Source organism: Monodelphis domestica, chromosome 1, assembly GCF_027887165.1.
Source record: "Monodelphis domestica isolate mMonDom1 chromosome 1, mMonDom1.pri, whole genome shotgun sequence".
Taxonomy (NCBI): domain Eukaryota; kingdom Metazoa; phylum Chordata; class Mammalia; order Didelphimorphia; family Didelphidae; genus Monodelphis; species Monodelphis domestica.
This window is the reverse complement of record NC_077227.1, coordinates 254,816,117-254,833,695: the sequence shown is the minus strand read 5'-3', so window position 1 is coordinate 254,833,695 and position 17,579 is coordinate 254,816,117. Positions and strand designations below refer to the sequence as shown.

General features: G+C 34.6%; 1 protein-coding gene across 34 annotated transcripts in view; it reads left to right on the top strand.

The window, feature by feature from the left end:
- Positions 1-17,579, top strand: part of TTLL5 (tubulin tyrosine ligase like 5) — a 409,941-nt gene that overhangs the window by 133,328 nt on the left and 259,034 nt on the right. For 30 of the 34 annotated variants that reach the window (XR_008914964.1, XR_008914965.1, XM_056810663.1 and 27 more), the window contains 4 exons: positions 2,600-2,691; positions 10,080-10,142; positions 12,915-12,953; positions 16,873-17,030. Coding sequence is in view for 32 of the 34 variants with exons in the window: in XM_056810663.1 (XP_056666641.1) it covers positions 2,600-2,691; positions 10,080-10,142; positions 12,915-12,953; positions 16,873-17,030 (352 nt within the window). In the remaining 2 variants the exon portion in view is untranslated. The remainder of the gene's footprint in view (positions 1-2,599; positions 2,692-10,079; positions 10,143-12,914; positions 12,954-16,872; positions 17,031-17,579) is intronic. The other 4 variants (XM_056810644.1, XM_056810647.1, XM_056810654.1 and 1 more) reach the window with 1 other exon arrangement.

Genomic DNA, 17,579 nt, shown 5'->3' with positions numbered 1-17,579 from the left:
AATCTGGCCATTCACGATACAAACATTTTTAAAGTATATGGAAGAATGATGAAATTTATCTACTTGAAAACAAAAGCCAACATACTATGTAATGGGGAGATATGTTTGAATTGCCTTTGGAAAACAAGACTATTTACATGTATACCACTTTTAGTTAATATAGTTGTAGAAATAGGAATGAAGCATAAAAAAGAAATTAGAGACTATTAGTAATTGGTAATAAAGAGGTTAAAATATTTTATTTACAAATGACAGGTTTATTTACCAGAAAATTTAAGGAATTGAATAACAAAAAGTTACCTGATAGCAATTGAGTTTAACTAGTTAATAGGCCATAAGATAAAGTACAGAAAATCATTCATATTCTAATATGGTATTTTTTTTTTATACCTTACCTTCTGTCTTAGAAATTATATAGTTCCAAGGCAGACATGCAGTAAGGGCTAGGCAAATGGGCATTAAGTGACTTGCCCTGGGTCATACAGCTAGAAAGTATCTGAGACCAGATTAGAACCCAGGTTCTCCTGACTCCAGGCCTGGTGCTCTGTCCATTTTGCAACCTTGCTGCCCCTAATATACTGATAGTAAAGATAAAGACTTGGTAAAAATTGCATTCGCAATACTGATGATAAAATAAAACATCTGAGTATTTAACTTCCTAGGCACACAGGAAGCCTTTATAAGAAAATCTCCAAATGTTTTTTGGTAGACATAAAGCAAGAATTAAACAATTGGATGCTATCCATTGCTAGAACATATATGTTATGACCTAGAATGAGAGTGTGTAAATATTTCTCAAATCAGTTTAAAGAATCTTTACAATACCAGTGTATTACCTTAAAGAAGGGGCTAAATCAATAAATTTTTATGAGAATATTAATGAGTAAGAATATCAAGGGCAACCGTGAAAGAAAAGTTGACAGAGAAATACCCCTGTCAGATTTCAAAAAATATTTTGAAGTAATATTTCTCAATTCATTTGAAACTAGATTAAAGGGGTGGAGGTTGGAGGGTGTGGAACAATAGACAAGGAGACCAGAACAGATGTCCTAGAAGTAAACAAAGAGCCTATAAAAGATTGGTGTCTGTGTATCCTAAACATTAAAAAGAGGATTTGAATAAAAATGTTTAGGAGAATTTGAAAGTAATGAGGTGAAAACCAAACCCAGATCTATACCTCATTTCACCTATTGCTACAAATTCTAATTTGATCAATGAAATTAACTTTCAAAAGAAGAAAGGAACTATATATTTAATCTCAGCTATGATGAGATCACCTTTTATTGCACAAATTAAAGAAATTGGGATGCAAGTGGATTGATTTAATTATGTAAAAATTTAAAAATGGCAAAATAATAACAAAAAACCACATGAAGGTATTATTATGGTAAATATAATACACAATAAAAAGTCTTACATATGGAATTTACAAGGAACTGTGACAATTTTTTAAAAAGGGAATACTTAGTCCTAGATGGATAAATGGTTATAGAAACATTTGTGAAAGAGGGAACACTGTTGTTGAATTTCAATTTGAAAAAGTTCAACCTTTTCAATTATAGAGCAATTAAAAACAACTTTAAAGTATAATCTCACATTCATCAGATTGACAAAAGTAAAAGTGATGAAATGTGTTTTTGTAGGGTGTAGTACTTTGGTGGTGGAATCATGAATTTGTGGCATCTTTTTGTAGAGCCATCTGACTACAGAATGAGTGGTGTAAATTTTATTATCACTTTTAACATATCCTTTCAATATGACTGAAAAGAAAAACTCTACAAAAAACATTCATATCTTTATTATCATTATTATTTAAAAAAACCCTAGAAATAGCCATATTTCTAGTATCTGAGGACTTGCTGAGCATAGTTTGGTATATCAATGCCATGGAATACTATTGTTTTATTTCAAATGGCAAATAGAGGGGATATGAATATATTTGGAAAGAATAAATAATGCAGAGTGAAGACATCTGAACTAGAACAGCAGCCACATATCCATTAACTATGACTATACAAAAAACTTCATATTTATACAGATGTAAATGGACAAACGAGATGAGAAGGGGACATAGAGCAGAAAGGTTGTTATTAATTTAAATATATTTTATTCTAAATTGTTTGTTTGTTGTTGTTGTTGTTATAATATTGGGGGGTTTGAGTGCAGTGGATAAAACACTAAACCAGTCAATACCACAAGAGTTAAAATCCAGCTTCAGATACTTACTAGCTATGTGACCCTGGGCAACTCACTTTAACCTCTTTCTGCCTCAATTTTCTTAAATGCAAAATGGGGATTATTATATCAGCTATCTCACAGGATTGTCTTGAGGATGAAATGAGATACTATTTGTAAAGCAGTAACTGGCACATAGTAGGCTCTTAATAAATGCTTGTTCCCTTCCCCTTCTCATAATTTTGAAAAAGAAAATGAAGGTGGAGAAAATTACTCTTGAAAAGTGAATCTTTGACTAGGATTCATCCCCTCTATCTTATATATATATATGGGCTCTAACCTCAGCTATTGCTATTTATTGTAGTATGTGTCCTAATGTTTATCAATAGTGGTTTGATGTGACTTTTTTTTCCCCTTAATCTAGATCAAAGTTTTACGGCGGGTAAAAGAAGAAAATGATCGTAGAGGGGGATTTATTCGAATATTTCCTACATCGGAAACATGGGATGTTTATGGGTGAGGTGACAACCTTAGGAATGGGAAATAAGTGCAAGTCAATTGACTTAATTTCTAAATAGAATTGTGGGTGTCTCTGCTGCTTAATACAGAGACAGCATAATATATGATGGATAGAACCCTGGACTCGGAGCCAGGAGACCTGGGTTTGAATCTCTCCTCAGGCATTTGTTAGTTTGTATCATCCTGGGGAAATCACTTAACATCACAGAACCTTTAGGTGGCATTTGTAAAATGCAGATAGTAAGTTTATATTATTTTACAGAGTTTACAGAGTTTTTAGAAAGATTCTTTGTAAACCTTAGAATGCTATGTAAATGTGAATTATTATTACTGCTTGTGTAGCCTTAGACAAGTCATTTCTCCCCTATAAGATACTTCCTTAATTTATAAAATGAAGGAATTAAATTATATTAATTTGTAGGATTCCTTCCAACTCTTAAGTTCTCTCATGACATGATTCTTTGAACTTGAAAGAATAAAGATTGGGACAGCTAGATAACTCAGTGGATAGAGAACCAGCCCTGGAAATGGAAAGTCCTGGGTTCAAATCTAGCCTCAGATACTTCCTCACTGTGTGAAGCTAGGAAAGTCACTTAATCTCTATTATCTAGCTCTTATCATTCTAATGCCTTGGAACCAATACTTAGTATCAATTCTAAGACAACAAGATAAGGATTAAAAAAAAAAGAAAGAATACAAAACTGGTATGCTTCTGAAGAAAGAGGCCATTCTTTCATCTTATATAGTATGCGTTTTATTGATATACATTCCAGAAGACCTGAGAATTAAGAAGAGCAGCAATGCTTGGATATTCTGAATTAGAAATTTTAGTATATTAGGATTTTTGTTTTTATATTTTTGACATTTTGAAACGTGTGGCTCAGTGTACTTTGCCAAGAATTCATTTTTATTTCAGTCATTCAGTTAATAGGCATTGTCAACTATGTGCCTTATAATTTTGGGGTTCAAAGTAATCTGATCAGATAAATTAAAATAAAAAAACCCAAATCCTTTATTAGCAACTATTAGAGGCTAAACAAATGTGTTAAGTACTTAAGGAGACACAAAGATTAAATAATTAGAGTCTAATGAGTGGGGTGGGAGTTAGTGACATATATCCAATACTTTTAATATCTGCTACCATCCCTCTACCCAGCTTTTTGCCAAGGTCCAAGCCTCCGTAGCACTTTCCATCTACCTCTGTACTCTGTCCACTTGGGTCATCATCTGTGCCTCCTCCCCAGATGAAAAATTTATTCCATCCCTGTAATCACCCTGGGCTTTGACAGTCCAGCTTTTGCCTTATCTTGCTCAGATCCAGGTCTCTACATTTTTCACTACTAAATTACTATCAGGATTTATTAAATTCCACAAGGAAGGAGCCAGTGGATAAAAAAAAAAATGAATGAAAATTAGAGAGAGGTAAAGAATGATGGAAGGTTTAGGTCCTCAGATTTGGGAGAAGATGGAATAAAAAGCATAGTTAGGTTTGGCCTTGCAAGAAAAATTACTACTTTTTCATCAGAAACTGGAGTAAAAGGAGGAGAAAGTGAATGGCTGCTAAGGAGATCTGAATTATAGAATCAGAGAGAAGAAGCTCACAACCTTTATAAAGTATGAAGTATTCTTATATCTAGACTTAAGGGGGAATCAATGATATAGGTGGCTTGAGAAAAGAAGGAAAGGGCTACAACCATGATGACAAATTTAGTAGAAAGTCAGAGGATAGTGAAAGAATTTCCATATAGCAAAAATGATATAGCTGAGATGAGAGAATTTGAATTTATAGTGGGCCTAATCAGCCTGATTTTGACTTCCTACAATGGTGTTCAGCAGCACTTGAGGTCAAAGAAGGCAGATCGTAACAGTGATTAAGGGTTGGGACTTAGCAAAGCATGAGTGGAATTAAGACAAGATATGGATAAGGAAATAGAGTATAAGACAGTATAAAGTTGAGCTCTGTATCTACCAAGTCAAGGATGTGAAAAAAGGAAAGTTGAAGTCAGAATAAGGGATATGGACACAGAAAGAAGGTAGGGATGTAGTGACAAGTCATTATTCAGAGAAATATGAACAATACATTAAAGAGGAGAGAGGCAGAAAGAGATGAAAGGATAAGAGCTTATGTTCCAAAAGAGAGATTTCTGAATCATGGAAGTCAATTACGAATGTTAATGAGCTCAAGGGTATGACCATTCATCTTTGTATGGCTGAGGTGGAATAAAGTTGAGAAAATTGATGTTCAGGAAGGTCAGGATGTTTGAGGTGGAAGCGACATTTCTTTTAAAAAATCCAAGTATGGGAGGCAGGGATTGAGTTGAAGAGGAAGACTATATAGTAAAGGAAGAGAGAGAGCCCAAAAAGAGAAAAAATAGAGAAGGAATGAAGGTTTAGAAAAGGCTATCAGATTTGACAATTCTTAAGTCATTGATGGTCTTAAAGTGAGCAGTTTTAGTAGAATAGTGGCTTGGAAGTAGAATCAGAATAGACTACTCTCTTAAGGAGTTTAGTAGTCAAATAGGTAAAAGGCAGGAAAACAATAGGACAAGTAGCTTAAGGGAATAACAGAGTCTTGGAGTTTTTTGAGGATTGGAGAACCTAAATATACTTGCTCAGGGAGGAAGGAAACAGTTGTTAGGGAGACATCAAAAATGAGAGAAAGGTGAATGATACATCAGGGTTTAGGAGAAAAACTAGAAGGGATAGGATTATGAGTACAAGTGGAAAATAAGCCTTGACAAGGAATTAAGATTATTATTATTATCCTTTACGATAAGTAAAGCACACACAATGGATAGATATTTAGAAAGACTTTGAGGCATGTAGTAAGAAACATTAAGGGATAACTTTAGTCTTCTCAATAAAGTAGGAGTTGAGGTCAAGTGAGTAGGAAAAGAGAAGGTTAGAACTGGGCACTTGAGGAGGCAAGAAAAGGTTTAGAACAACCTTTGATAGGAGTCTATTAGAAATGATTAAAAATAGGGGTGGAAGCCTGCCTGAAATTAAGTAATAAATTTATAGTGGGTCTGCATAATTGTGTAGCTTTCCTGCCAATTTCAGTGATTCTGGAATAGAAGCATTCAGAAAAGGTGAATATGGAAGTGACTCAAGATTTTTGATTAGCAAAGTTTTGAATAATAGAAAGTCAAGGGAACTAGGTATTAAAAAATAGATAATGCCTTATTAAAATGCTTAACCATCAGGAAGTAGAGAAAGTGAGACCTGAGCAAGGGCAATGATGGACAGGGATTGATTGAAGAATTATCTGTTAAAGTTAATACAATTCAATAACCAATTAATTTCTGTTCAGACCAAAAAAACAAACAAACCCAGACTTAGGAGGAATAAAGCATCATGAAAGAAGCAGAAGAGGAAAATAAAATTTTATTCTCTAATCACAGATAACATGAGAGTTATGGATGATGAACTGGTAGGCCAGAGTTTTTAAAGGTTTATCTTTAACATGGATATTAGAATAATTGGAAGCCTTGAAATAGAGAAGGAATACTATGAGTCAGATACTGAACTCAGTGGGAAAAGGAGTCAATAGGTGGTAGAAAGGCTCTGGACATGCCTATATAAGCAGATGCATTGAATTTCAGAGGAGGAAAAAGTGATGTCTAAATGATAGCATTGAAGAGAGTCTGAAAGTCATATTGGGGAATAAATAGTATTTATTATGCTATTTATTAGTATAAATCCTCCTGCGTCCCAAATGAGCATAAGAGAAGGAGCTATCATTATTAGAGAGGGTAGTAAAGATTATAAAATCTTTAGGACAAATTTTAATTTCTCTGATTATTAGAAGATAAAAATAATGTGAACAAAGATGAAAATGAGACATGGCAAGTGAATATTCATACTGTAAGGAACAGGTTAATAAGAGGGATAGGGAAGAGAGGGGGAAGAGGCACTCTCCCTTACAGTAAACCTGGCCTGCTTGCTGTTTCTCTTATACACTCTTATATTTCCCTTGCCTTATCTTTTTTCTTTTTTAAAGAATTCTTACCTTCTGTATTAGTATCAATTTTGTAATTATGATAAGGTGTAAGTGGCAAAGAATAGGCAAGTGAGGTTAAGAGACTTGCCCAGGGTCACACAGGTAGGAAGTGTCTGAGACTTTTGTCTCAGTCCACATCTTCCCAACTCCAGGCCTAGTCCTTTATTTACCGTTCTACCTATCTGCCCCTTTCCCCTGACTTACTGCAGATGGTTTTCCCAACACTGAAATGAACTTTCTCACTTGCACCTTTCTTCAAAACACGGCTAAGATGAGATCTACTGGAAGTCTTTACTGATTTTCCCTAAGTTGTATCCTCCCCCTTTTAAAATTACTTTGTATTGTTTCATATTTATCTTTTTAAAAAAGAATTCTTACCTTCTATCTTAGAATCAATGCTAAATATCATTTCCAAGGCAGAAGGGCAGTAAGGTCTAGGCAGTTGGGGTTAAGCGACTTACCCTGGGTCACACAGTTAGGAAATGTCTGAGGTCAGATTTGAACCTAGGACCTCCCTTCTCCAGACCTGGCTTTCTATCCAATGAACCACCTAGCTGCCTCTGTTTTGTATTTACTTTATTCTGAACATGTTACATGTCACCTTCTCTCCTGTAATGTATCTCAGTTTATTTCATGAGGGGATGAGAGGGATGAGGCTTATGGTGACTGGCATAGGGGGCCCCAAGTGAAGGAAAACTACAGATGTCATCTCTCTAGGAACCTGCTCTTTGATTGTAAGCATGGGAGGATGGAGACTGGGGAAGATAGGGAGAGTGTTTGTCAAAAGACAGGAAGCATACTTTAAGAAGAAGAGTATGGGTCTGGAAGTCAGGAGATTTAGGTTCAAGGCTCAATTCCCTCATTTATTCATCTTGTGTCTTATAGTAAATTATATGCTAGTAAGAATTACTCACATTTGTAGAGCACTTTAAGGGTTACCCAGTGCTATATAGAGATTGTGAAACCTGACTCCAGCTTGCCTAGCCACTCTTATCTCCTGTTCATGCTGTTTATGCTCTAGCCAAACAAAACCACTCCTCATTCCCTAATTTGTTGTATACTTTTCTACTGTCCTGTAATGTGAACTCCTAAACATAATTCTACTGTTGAAATCCTTCTCATTCTTCCAAGGGCCAGCTCAAATACCATCTACTCTTCTCATAAAGACTTTCAGAAATATCTCTGAGCTCTCTTATGAACTTAATCATATTCTGACTTCTCTTTTACTTGTATATATGACATCTTCCCATTATATATATGCATATATAACTTGTATATATGACATCTTCCTACTTTATTGTAATTTTCTTTAAGAAAGAGACTATGGGCATAGCTTCTTTCAGCAATACAATGATTCAGGACAATTCTGAGGGATTTATGACAAAGAATGCTATCCTTACCTCCTGAAAAAAAGCTGTTGGAGTTGTAATGCAGATCAAAGCATACAAATTTTTACATTATTTGTTTTTTATTTGGGGTTTTGGTTTTTAACTTGGTCTCTAGGGGCTCACCCTGTCCATGGCTTCAGCGGTCCTCAGCTAGGTGTGATGGCGAAGGCATAAATGAGGGACAGGAAGACAGTTGAGAGTGTCAACCTGTGGCCAGGAACTGCTTCATCTGGCCCAGAGTTTTTCTTGGTACACAGCTACATTATTCAACATGCATGTTCAATGAAGATAATTGGATAATTGGATAAGACATACACTAGCTTTTAACAAATCGTTTGATTGATATTCTGTGATTTTTCTATATATTACGTTGCTATTGATTCTGACAACACACACAAAGCATTTGCAAATGATAAATGATTTCTCATCACAGGGAGGATAGCTAGAGGTCAGAGCTCATTAACCTGTGAGGTGCTTAGATTTCTGAACAATCAAAGAAAATAATTTGTTACTTTTAATAAAATAGATAATCAGGAGTTCTAGAAGACAATCAACAAACACTGGTGCCAAGTTGAGGGATCAAAGAGTAATAGAACACAATTCAGTTTCAGATATTCTTTAATATCAGGCTAATCAATTTTCTAGTGTTTCATGGGGGGTTTCCAAGACAGATTACTTTGGTTTTAGTTGGTAAAACAAGTCACTGAGACATGGTGTACCAGCCTCTCCCTAGGGTGATTAATATACTGGCTTAGAAGAATTTGTTCTGTACATGGGAGTGGGGAATTCTAAGTGCAACTTTGTTAGAAGTTATATGCAGAAGTTAACCCATGATAGTTTTTAGGTTTGATTTTGTAAGTATGGTATTTTGGTGATATTCTGGGTGATATTTGGTGATATTTGGGATATTTGGGTGATATTCTCTCATATTATTTTTCCTGAAGGTAGGGAGAGAACAATAATCATAGCAATTCCAATAGTAAGGGATGTTCATGAGAGAAGTCACACAGAGACTGAGTGGATGTGTCCATCCTTCCTAGGAGCCACTTTGCAACCCCTGGTTCCCACGCATGACCATGTCAAACATCATGGCTTGATGGCCCCCTGCAGGTTTTATATGAGTTTTCTCTTACAACAGTGACCAAAATGGGAGTATGTTTTGCCTGATAATAAATGTATAAAACTATATCAAATTGCTTATCATTTCTAGGAGGAAGACAATTTGGATCTTATAATTTTGGAAAATGTATGTTGAAAATTGTTACTACATGTAATTGGAAAAATAAAATATCTTTAAAATTTTATTTAAAAAAACAAAGAAAGTAAAAGTTAAAAAAGAAAGAGATTATGTTTTCATCTCTTTTGCTTATATTTAGATCTTCAGTGCTTGGCTCAGTGCCTGGCACTTAGTAAGCCCTTAATAAATTCTTGCTTTCTCTCTATCTCTTCCTCAGATCTTTTTCTTTCCTTCTCTGCCCCCATCCATCATCTTTGCAAATTGTTTTCTTCTTTGAATTTTTCTAATTAGCAACTTTCAACTAGTGAGGCATTATTTTGAATGCTGAAATCTCAAAATTATAGTAGTAAACATCTCATTATTAGGTAAAATGACTTTGAGTATTCAGACACCAAAAATCTGTGCTTCCGTGGCCCTTCTAAATGAGAGCTTCACATAGCAACCACCAGACCCTAGAAGGCATAAACCTAAATAAAGACCCTTTTCTGGAGAAAAAATTTCTATTCCTCTTCCATCTGAAAATTTTAGTTATAATTATGAAGTATATTTTTCTTTTTATTTTCCCAGTATCATCCTACAATCTCTTGAATCTTCTTACTCTGCTAACAATCGAATTTATATAATTGCTACTTCCTTTTATTTTTAAGAAAAATAATCTGCAGGTTACATACCAGCTATGGATTTGATTTAGTTTTATTTCTGCATTAATCTTTACTTGAACTAAGCTGAAGATATAACTAGTCCTTTCTCTGTCTTTCAGGTCCTACCTAGAGCACAAGACCTCAATGAACTATATGCTGGCTACACGTCTTTTCCAGGACAGGTGGGGATTTGCTGATTTTTATAGCATAAAATACTGGAATGGATCACATTGTGAGAAGGAAGTAAATGAAAGACAAAGAAAATGGCTTTATAGAAATGATGTTGCTAATTGCTTGGTGGAAGGGGGCAGTATATAAATAAAAGTGTGCCTTTATTTAAGCAAATCTGAAACGAAAACACTTCACTTGATATCATTCATTTGAAAATCTCAGCTCCACAACATGTCCAAGAACCAGAATGAAGCAAGAAAAAAAAAAGATATCTATATGAGGAAAAGTGGATATCACAAATTCATGAACTATGAACTCTATGGACATTCGTGAGAACAAACTCCATGAGATCTCACTCAGAGAATATTCTTTCAGACAGAGCCTTTAAACAAACTTAATTTTTAAAATTTTCTAGCTTTTAATAGTTTAGGAAGCAACATATTAGAAGAAAGGAAATATATATACTTAACAACTGAAAAAAATGGTAACACTGCATGACAGGAGTTTGTAAATTGAAGAACTATAGAAAGTAGACATAAGAATCACATAATGTCAGATTTGGAAGGGATTTTAGAGGATATCTAAGTTAGCTTCTTCTTGAATATAAATACCTCATGTAGAGCTAGTAATAATTATCTTCTAACTTCTCCTTGAAGATTTCCAGAAAGAGGAAATACTCATGTCTCCTGAAGTGGCTTATGCCCTTTGGGAATAGCCCCTAATCATTACAAATCTTTTTCCTTATAGGAAACCTGATTTTCCTCTCTTAAATTTCTATCCATTGTTGTATTTTTACTGTCTGGTCAGAACACATTTCATCCCTCTCTTACATGATTGACCTTCAAATACTCGAAAAAAGGTATCATGTTCCTTCTAAATTATCTTCTCCAGGTGACTTAGTAATCTCAATTGTAAATATTAGGATAAAATATTATAACTGATCCTCATATGGCATGATCCACTTCCTTCTTCCTTCCAGTCTTACCATCCTGATCTCTCTTTTGTTGACATATTCCAGCTTCCCAACATCTTTTTTAAAATGTGGTGCCCAAAAATGAATACAATCCTTTGGATTTGGACAAGGGTAGAGTGCAGGTGTATGACTAGTATAAAGTAAAATGAAACTTTTACTGGTATTTTAGTTCTGATTCTTAGAGCTTTTAGTCTCCTAACTGCCCTTGCCTCCAGATCTTATCCCCAAATCTGCTGATGTTTCCTTTATTCCCAACTTATGAAGTTGCTTTTTGAGTCCATGTGTGGGACTTCACATTTAACTCTGTTAAATTCCATCTTGGTCAACTCTTGGGGATCTAAGGATCTTAAAACTAATTATCATAGCAGCCAACACTTTTTGGAAGAGATATTTTGGAGTCATCTTAAAAAAAAACTGAATCATTCTAAATAGTAATTTTAAAATAATAATTGCTATAGCATTTATATAGCACTTTAAAATATACAAACCATTTTATAAAAATCTTCTTTTAAACTCAACAACCTTAGGAGGCAGATGCTATTATTATTCCTGTCTCACACATGAAAAACTGACAGAGATAAAGTGACTTGCCCAGGATGAAACAGTTAATAAAAGTGGGAGGAAGGATTTTAACTTAGATCTTCCTGCCTTCGTGTATAGCATTCTTATTTAAAGTATTGCCTAGCTGGGCAAGAGTGTTCAAATTTAGAAAACTTTCCATCAAAAATTTTCATAATAAAAAGTTTTGTCTAAGTGAAGAAATTTACTTAATATGGAATACCTCCTTTCCTAAATAATATTCATTGATGATCAAAAACAGTTTGTAAAACTGATAAATTAAAGGAGGGTGAGTCTTTGTTTCATAAAAAGATTTATCCCAAAATTAAATTGTGAGGGTTTCTTATTACATTCTGAATAAGCTTAGTTTTATTGTAATTTATTTGTAATCAGTTTTATAAAAATTAATCTGTTTCCTAAAATGAGGATTAAAAATGCCTTGACAATTTATATAGAGCTGATGCTAGTGCGGTGAGTCTTTTTGGATTCTTTGGAGCTAGGATTAGGGACATGTTTTGTATGAGGTTGCCATTCATGAGCTTCTTGCCATACAACTTGACAGAGAATCTGGGCTATATTACCCAGGGAGATCTTTCCTTCTTTCAGATTCAAACTATGGCTTGTATCATACACAATGGATGTAAATTTATTAGGAACAGTAAGAGGAGAAAACCATCTAGTAAATGCAAGAGAGAAAAAACAGTGATTTAGGAGAGTTGCCTAATGTATGAAAACCGTTTTATGTATTTAGGGGTGTAGAAAGCTATCTTCACAGGATTATTAGGACTTGTGCCATCACAGCCCTCATATCTATATTTGGTTATAAAATAAAGTTCTTTATGTTTATCCCTTTTCAAACCCCTAAAGAGTTGTAGTCATTTGATTTTATCAGGAAACTAGAATATCCTCTTAGCTCATTTGTCCTTCCTGCTTTGATTTCTTTGTAAGCATCTTTAGAAATGTCCCTTTGGGGTCATAGGCCTCCAGATTCATGATTTGTAAAAAAAGATTCTCACCTTTATGTATTTTCTCCATAGAGAAAGCTTCTCTCCCTGACCTAGCTCCTATGCTGAGGAACTGCAATAAATGAAATTGCTACAGGAAAGCTGGCACCTTGTTTTAAAGAAAAAGCACCAAAAAAACTGTGTGTGTATATATGTGTGTGAGAAAGAGAGAGAGAGAGAGAAAGAGAAAGGATGCATATGCATGCATATTGTTGCCCATTAACCAGTTGTCCTCTCTACTCCTGTAGGGGAAACTCGAGAAGAACCCTCTTGGTAGGGAGGCCACGGTAAGTGGTTTGGAAAAGTTGAGACTGTATGGGCGATTGTGTGACTATGCAGAGATTGAACACAGAATGCAATAGTTTTGTTAACTTGGAGAACATTTTACAGCTTGGTCCAGGTTGATAGTGTTACCAAATTGCAGTTGAGTTTTTCTATTTTAGAGCCACAGGTAAAACTTTTCAGCTGCTGCTACTAACTGTTCTTGCTTGGCTGTTTCTTTCTGCATCTGGACATAATGCTATTTGAAGTTTGTTGCAGAGAATTAGAAGTGTGCAGAGCTGAAAATGTTCCAAAAAGCTATGCTCCCAGGCCTGTATATTGTTGGTAGAGGATTTTGAAGGTTTGGGAATACTTGGGGAAGGGTTTATCTACATCAGGAGTTCTTAATCTGGCATCTGTGAATTTGGTACATTTATTTTAAAATCTTGATAACTGTATTTTAATGTGATTAGTTTCCTTTGTAATCCCATGTATGTGCTATTAAAACGTGTTTACTTAAAGACATAATTCCGAGAAGAATCCTTGGTCTAGATGAAGAGTCTAACCAGAAAAACAAAGCATTGAGACCAAAGACAATCCTCATGGCAAAGGGGAAGTTTTTGGCTATTAGAAAAGTAGTTATATACCTATGTAGCTCTTTTGTTTTACACCTTTTTTTTTGGTGGTGGTGGTGGGGAAGAAGGCTATAGTTCTAAAAAGGAGTTTCTTTAACCACCTTTTAGGAGGCCTTTTCATTCAGCTCTGAGAATTAATTGTTCAAAAGTTTTTATTTGAAGGTTTGTAGTTTTTACTATAATAAGCTATTGAAAAATTGGCCAAAATAAGTCTTTTTCTGATCATTGAATGGAGATGTTCTGGGTTATGCTGGTAAAATTGCAGAAAAATCTGACTTTGATTTTAATGATAGGGAATTGGCCAGTTCTTGAGAACAGCCATAGGATTTCAGTACAGTATACAGGTACACCAAATTAATTTGTCCTCATTGGATTAGAGTTACCAAACTATAATAAACCTGTCCTTTGGTTGGCCTAAGGCACTCCCTATGAGAAAACCCCATTCCCCAATGTACATTGTCACCTTCTCTACAACTTACATACTTAAGGAGTTGCCTGGATCACATAAAAGCAATGTGAGCTGTCCAGAGTCACACAGTCAATACATGTCAGACTTACCCCCAGGATTTCCAGTCTCCAAGGCCTGTTCTTTAGATTCTGTGCCATATACTCTATACTTTTGAGGAGAGAGAAATTAATTTACTACAATAATAATAGTGATATTTAAGTAGTACTTTGTGGCTTACAAAGTACTTTAAATGCTACATTTCATTTTATGGGAGGTTTGCTATTCCAAATCCTTTACAAACATACATTTATAGATCTTTCTTGGCAAGAAGTAAAACAGGTTTATTGTCACTTGATTAATGAGGAAACAGGAATATAATGAGTATGATTTGCCCCATTATCAAAGTCAGAGTGAATTAATAAATTTTTCTAGCTCTTAATCCTAGATTCTGGCTGTTGCATAATAATTCTATCTGTTTGGGCAAAATTTAAAAAAGAAAAACCACATGGAATAATAGATAGAGAAACTAATGTTGAAATCCGTCAAGAACTGTGCTTCAAACCTGCCTCCATCATGTATTGGCTTTGTGACTGTGGGAAAGTCACTTGACCCACTTAGTACTCCAAGTAATTTTCCACGGCTACATAAGTCGTAGAATGGGGGATTATTTCCCTTGGAGTCTCTTTACTAGGTGCCATCTACACCAGAGGGGTCACACTCTGCTGCAGGATACTTCCAGCCAGATTTAAATGTCATTGGGAAATGTTTATCAAAAAAAGTAAAAATACAGTACAACATAGATAATGTTCATTTGTGTTTTTCTGAGTCATGCAGCCCAATAGAGCTGTTTCTATTTGAATTTCATACCACTCAGCTACATCAATCTAAATGACAACAAAAGTTGTGGGGGGGAGGGGAATTTTTAGACTAGTCAGTCTCTAATATATAATATTTTTAAAATATAATAACAGTTTGTATTTCTGTGGTTTACAGCCTATAAAATACCTTCTCACCTATTATATCTATTTAATGAGTGAGGTTTTAGAGCTAAAAAAAGATCTCAGGGGTCATATCTCCCCTTATTTTACAAAGGAAGAAAGATTCAGAGGGAGGTAAAATTTTCCCAAGGTGATACAGATACTAAGTAGGAGCGCCAGAATTTGTACTAGATTCTCTCACTACAAATATAGAGATTATTCTACTATACCATACTACCTCATTTGTTAATGCATGATGCTGCCATGAGCTAAGATCCTCAGTGATTTTAAAATGTAATGTAATGTTACCTATATTTAAAATCATAATAATTTATCATGATCCAATGTGTGCATGACACTCTTCGAAGTTAGTAAAAACCTTATTCTTCAGAATATGCTGAAATAAATGACAAATTTGGTTACACATAATAAGAATTAAAAATACAATGGGACAAGAGTTTATTTTATACATTTTCTCCACTATTATGTTAGGAAGATGTGGTGGTTTTTTTTTGCAGTTTTTTTTTTTTGCCAAAGATAGCTTTGGTTATCAAGACTAAAAATATCTCTAGGGAAGATGATTTTATAACTATCATTTATAACCAATTATTCAATCTCTGAGAATCCACTATACAAAAGGTTTCATTTAGAAGTTTGTGGTTGCAGTAATACTGATATACTGAGAACTTTTCTAAAAGAAGGGTCTTTTTCTTACTACTGTGATTTTCTGGGTAATGCAGGCAGAATTGCAGAAGGATCTGACTGATTGATGTGATAGGCAATTAAGAGTTAGACATTTCTTCTTTAAATGTAAACAAAGAATTTCATCCTAACATATTAGGCACACCAAATTCACTTCTCTTTGGGGAGATACTAAATTATAAACCTAACTCACATATCATAAAAATATATAAAATACTAATTTAGAAGGAAGAATGCATCTGTGTTTCAAGCTTGGACAAGGAATTATAAATTTTAATTTCTGTCTACATATGGCTGCCTAGAGGATTAACCATTTTGTATGATTTGAGTAGTCTGTTTATTCAAAAAAATAGTTTGCTTTCTTACTGAAATGACAGAGGGATAGGTGTCTATTCTAAATTTATGACCTCTTAGCCAAGTGTCTTTTTATACAGGAGGTGCTAAATTAATGTCAAATGAATGTATGAATGAGTGAATGAATGAATCTACCCACTGTTTTGTCACAACCTATTGTGAAGTTGACTTGGGACAGGATCAAAAGTTCCTTCATTTATTTCCTACTCTCATCCTCAATTTAGTCTGATTTCTAGATACTTCCATCTGTATCTCAGGTATCCTGGGATTCCATCGTCTGATAGATTATAGGCTAAGAGCTCCAGTACTCCACTCCCTATATCCCCTCACACACATACAGTGTGGTCCCTCTCCCTTCACTTCCCTGTAGTTTTGTCTTTCAAATAATGTGTCCTGATGGGGATAGTACTATGGAAGCATGGGCTTGGTGGAGTTTTTGGCAGCTCACAGGCAGAACTTTCTTTTTCTCACAGATTTTTGTCCAACTGTCTTAGCTTCCCTACCTTTGCTTAATCATAGGATTTTGTTGGAATAGAATAATTTCTTAACAAGAAAGGAGTTGGGACCCTCCTCATTAATGTAATGCAGTCTTCCAATGCTATTGTTTATATGCTTAAAAATAATAAAAAATTATTTTTTAAAAATAGTTTATTCACACATTTCACTAATTCAGACAGGGCTTCCCAATTTTTCTGTTTAACTGTCAAACATTTTAGAATTCCCTAAAGTCACTGGGTCAGTCTTTTATCATTACAGACCTCCACCAGGCTTGGCATTGAAATAAAGAAGAAAAATTTATAAAGTTTGTTCTGCGTTGCTGTTTTCCCAGAGTGGCTGTTGATGCAGGGCCAGAAATGAAGGTTGAGAATATGAATTCGAAGGCCAAGATACATGCAGCTCTTTATGAAAGGAAGCTCCTTTCCCTGGAGGTACGAAAACGCAGAAGACGGAATGGCAGATTGAGGTCACTAAGGCCAAAATATCCAGGTACAAATATATTGTTGGTCTTAACCAAACTCAATTAGCCTGATCTCTTGACAGAATACGTTAGCTAACCTCTAGTTGGTCCTTCCGAACTATTGCTTATGGTTACTTGATCTTTTGTGGAGCCATAGAATGTCATGGGAATTGTAAAGAGATTTAAAAAATATATCTTTCTTTCCATAGTATTTACAGTAAGGGAGATATTATATATATATATAATATATATTTGTACATATAGCATTATAGTAATACATGGTAGTTATGAAATAAGATTTTTATATGTTGAATATAGCCCTTAACAGTTACATATCTAATTATTTCATGATTGAGTAATAGGCTGTTTTGCTGTTTTGATATTAGGAGAGTAGAAGTATTTCACTCCTCCTACACCTGGAATAACAGAACATACCTCTCTGTCCCAGATTCTACTATATGGGGGTTGGCTTCCTAAGTCTTTAGCAGTTTCACTTTCTCAGTTCTATTTTCAAATTTCCTTGATGCAGAAAAATGTTTATGGGAAAAATGAAATGATTTACACCAACTGTCACTGTC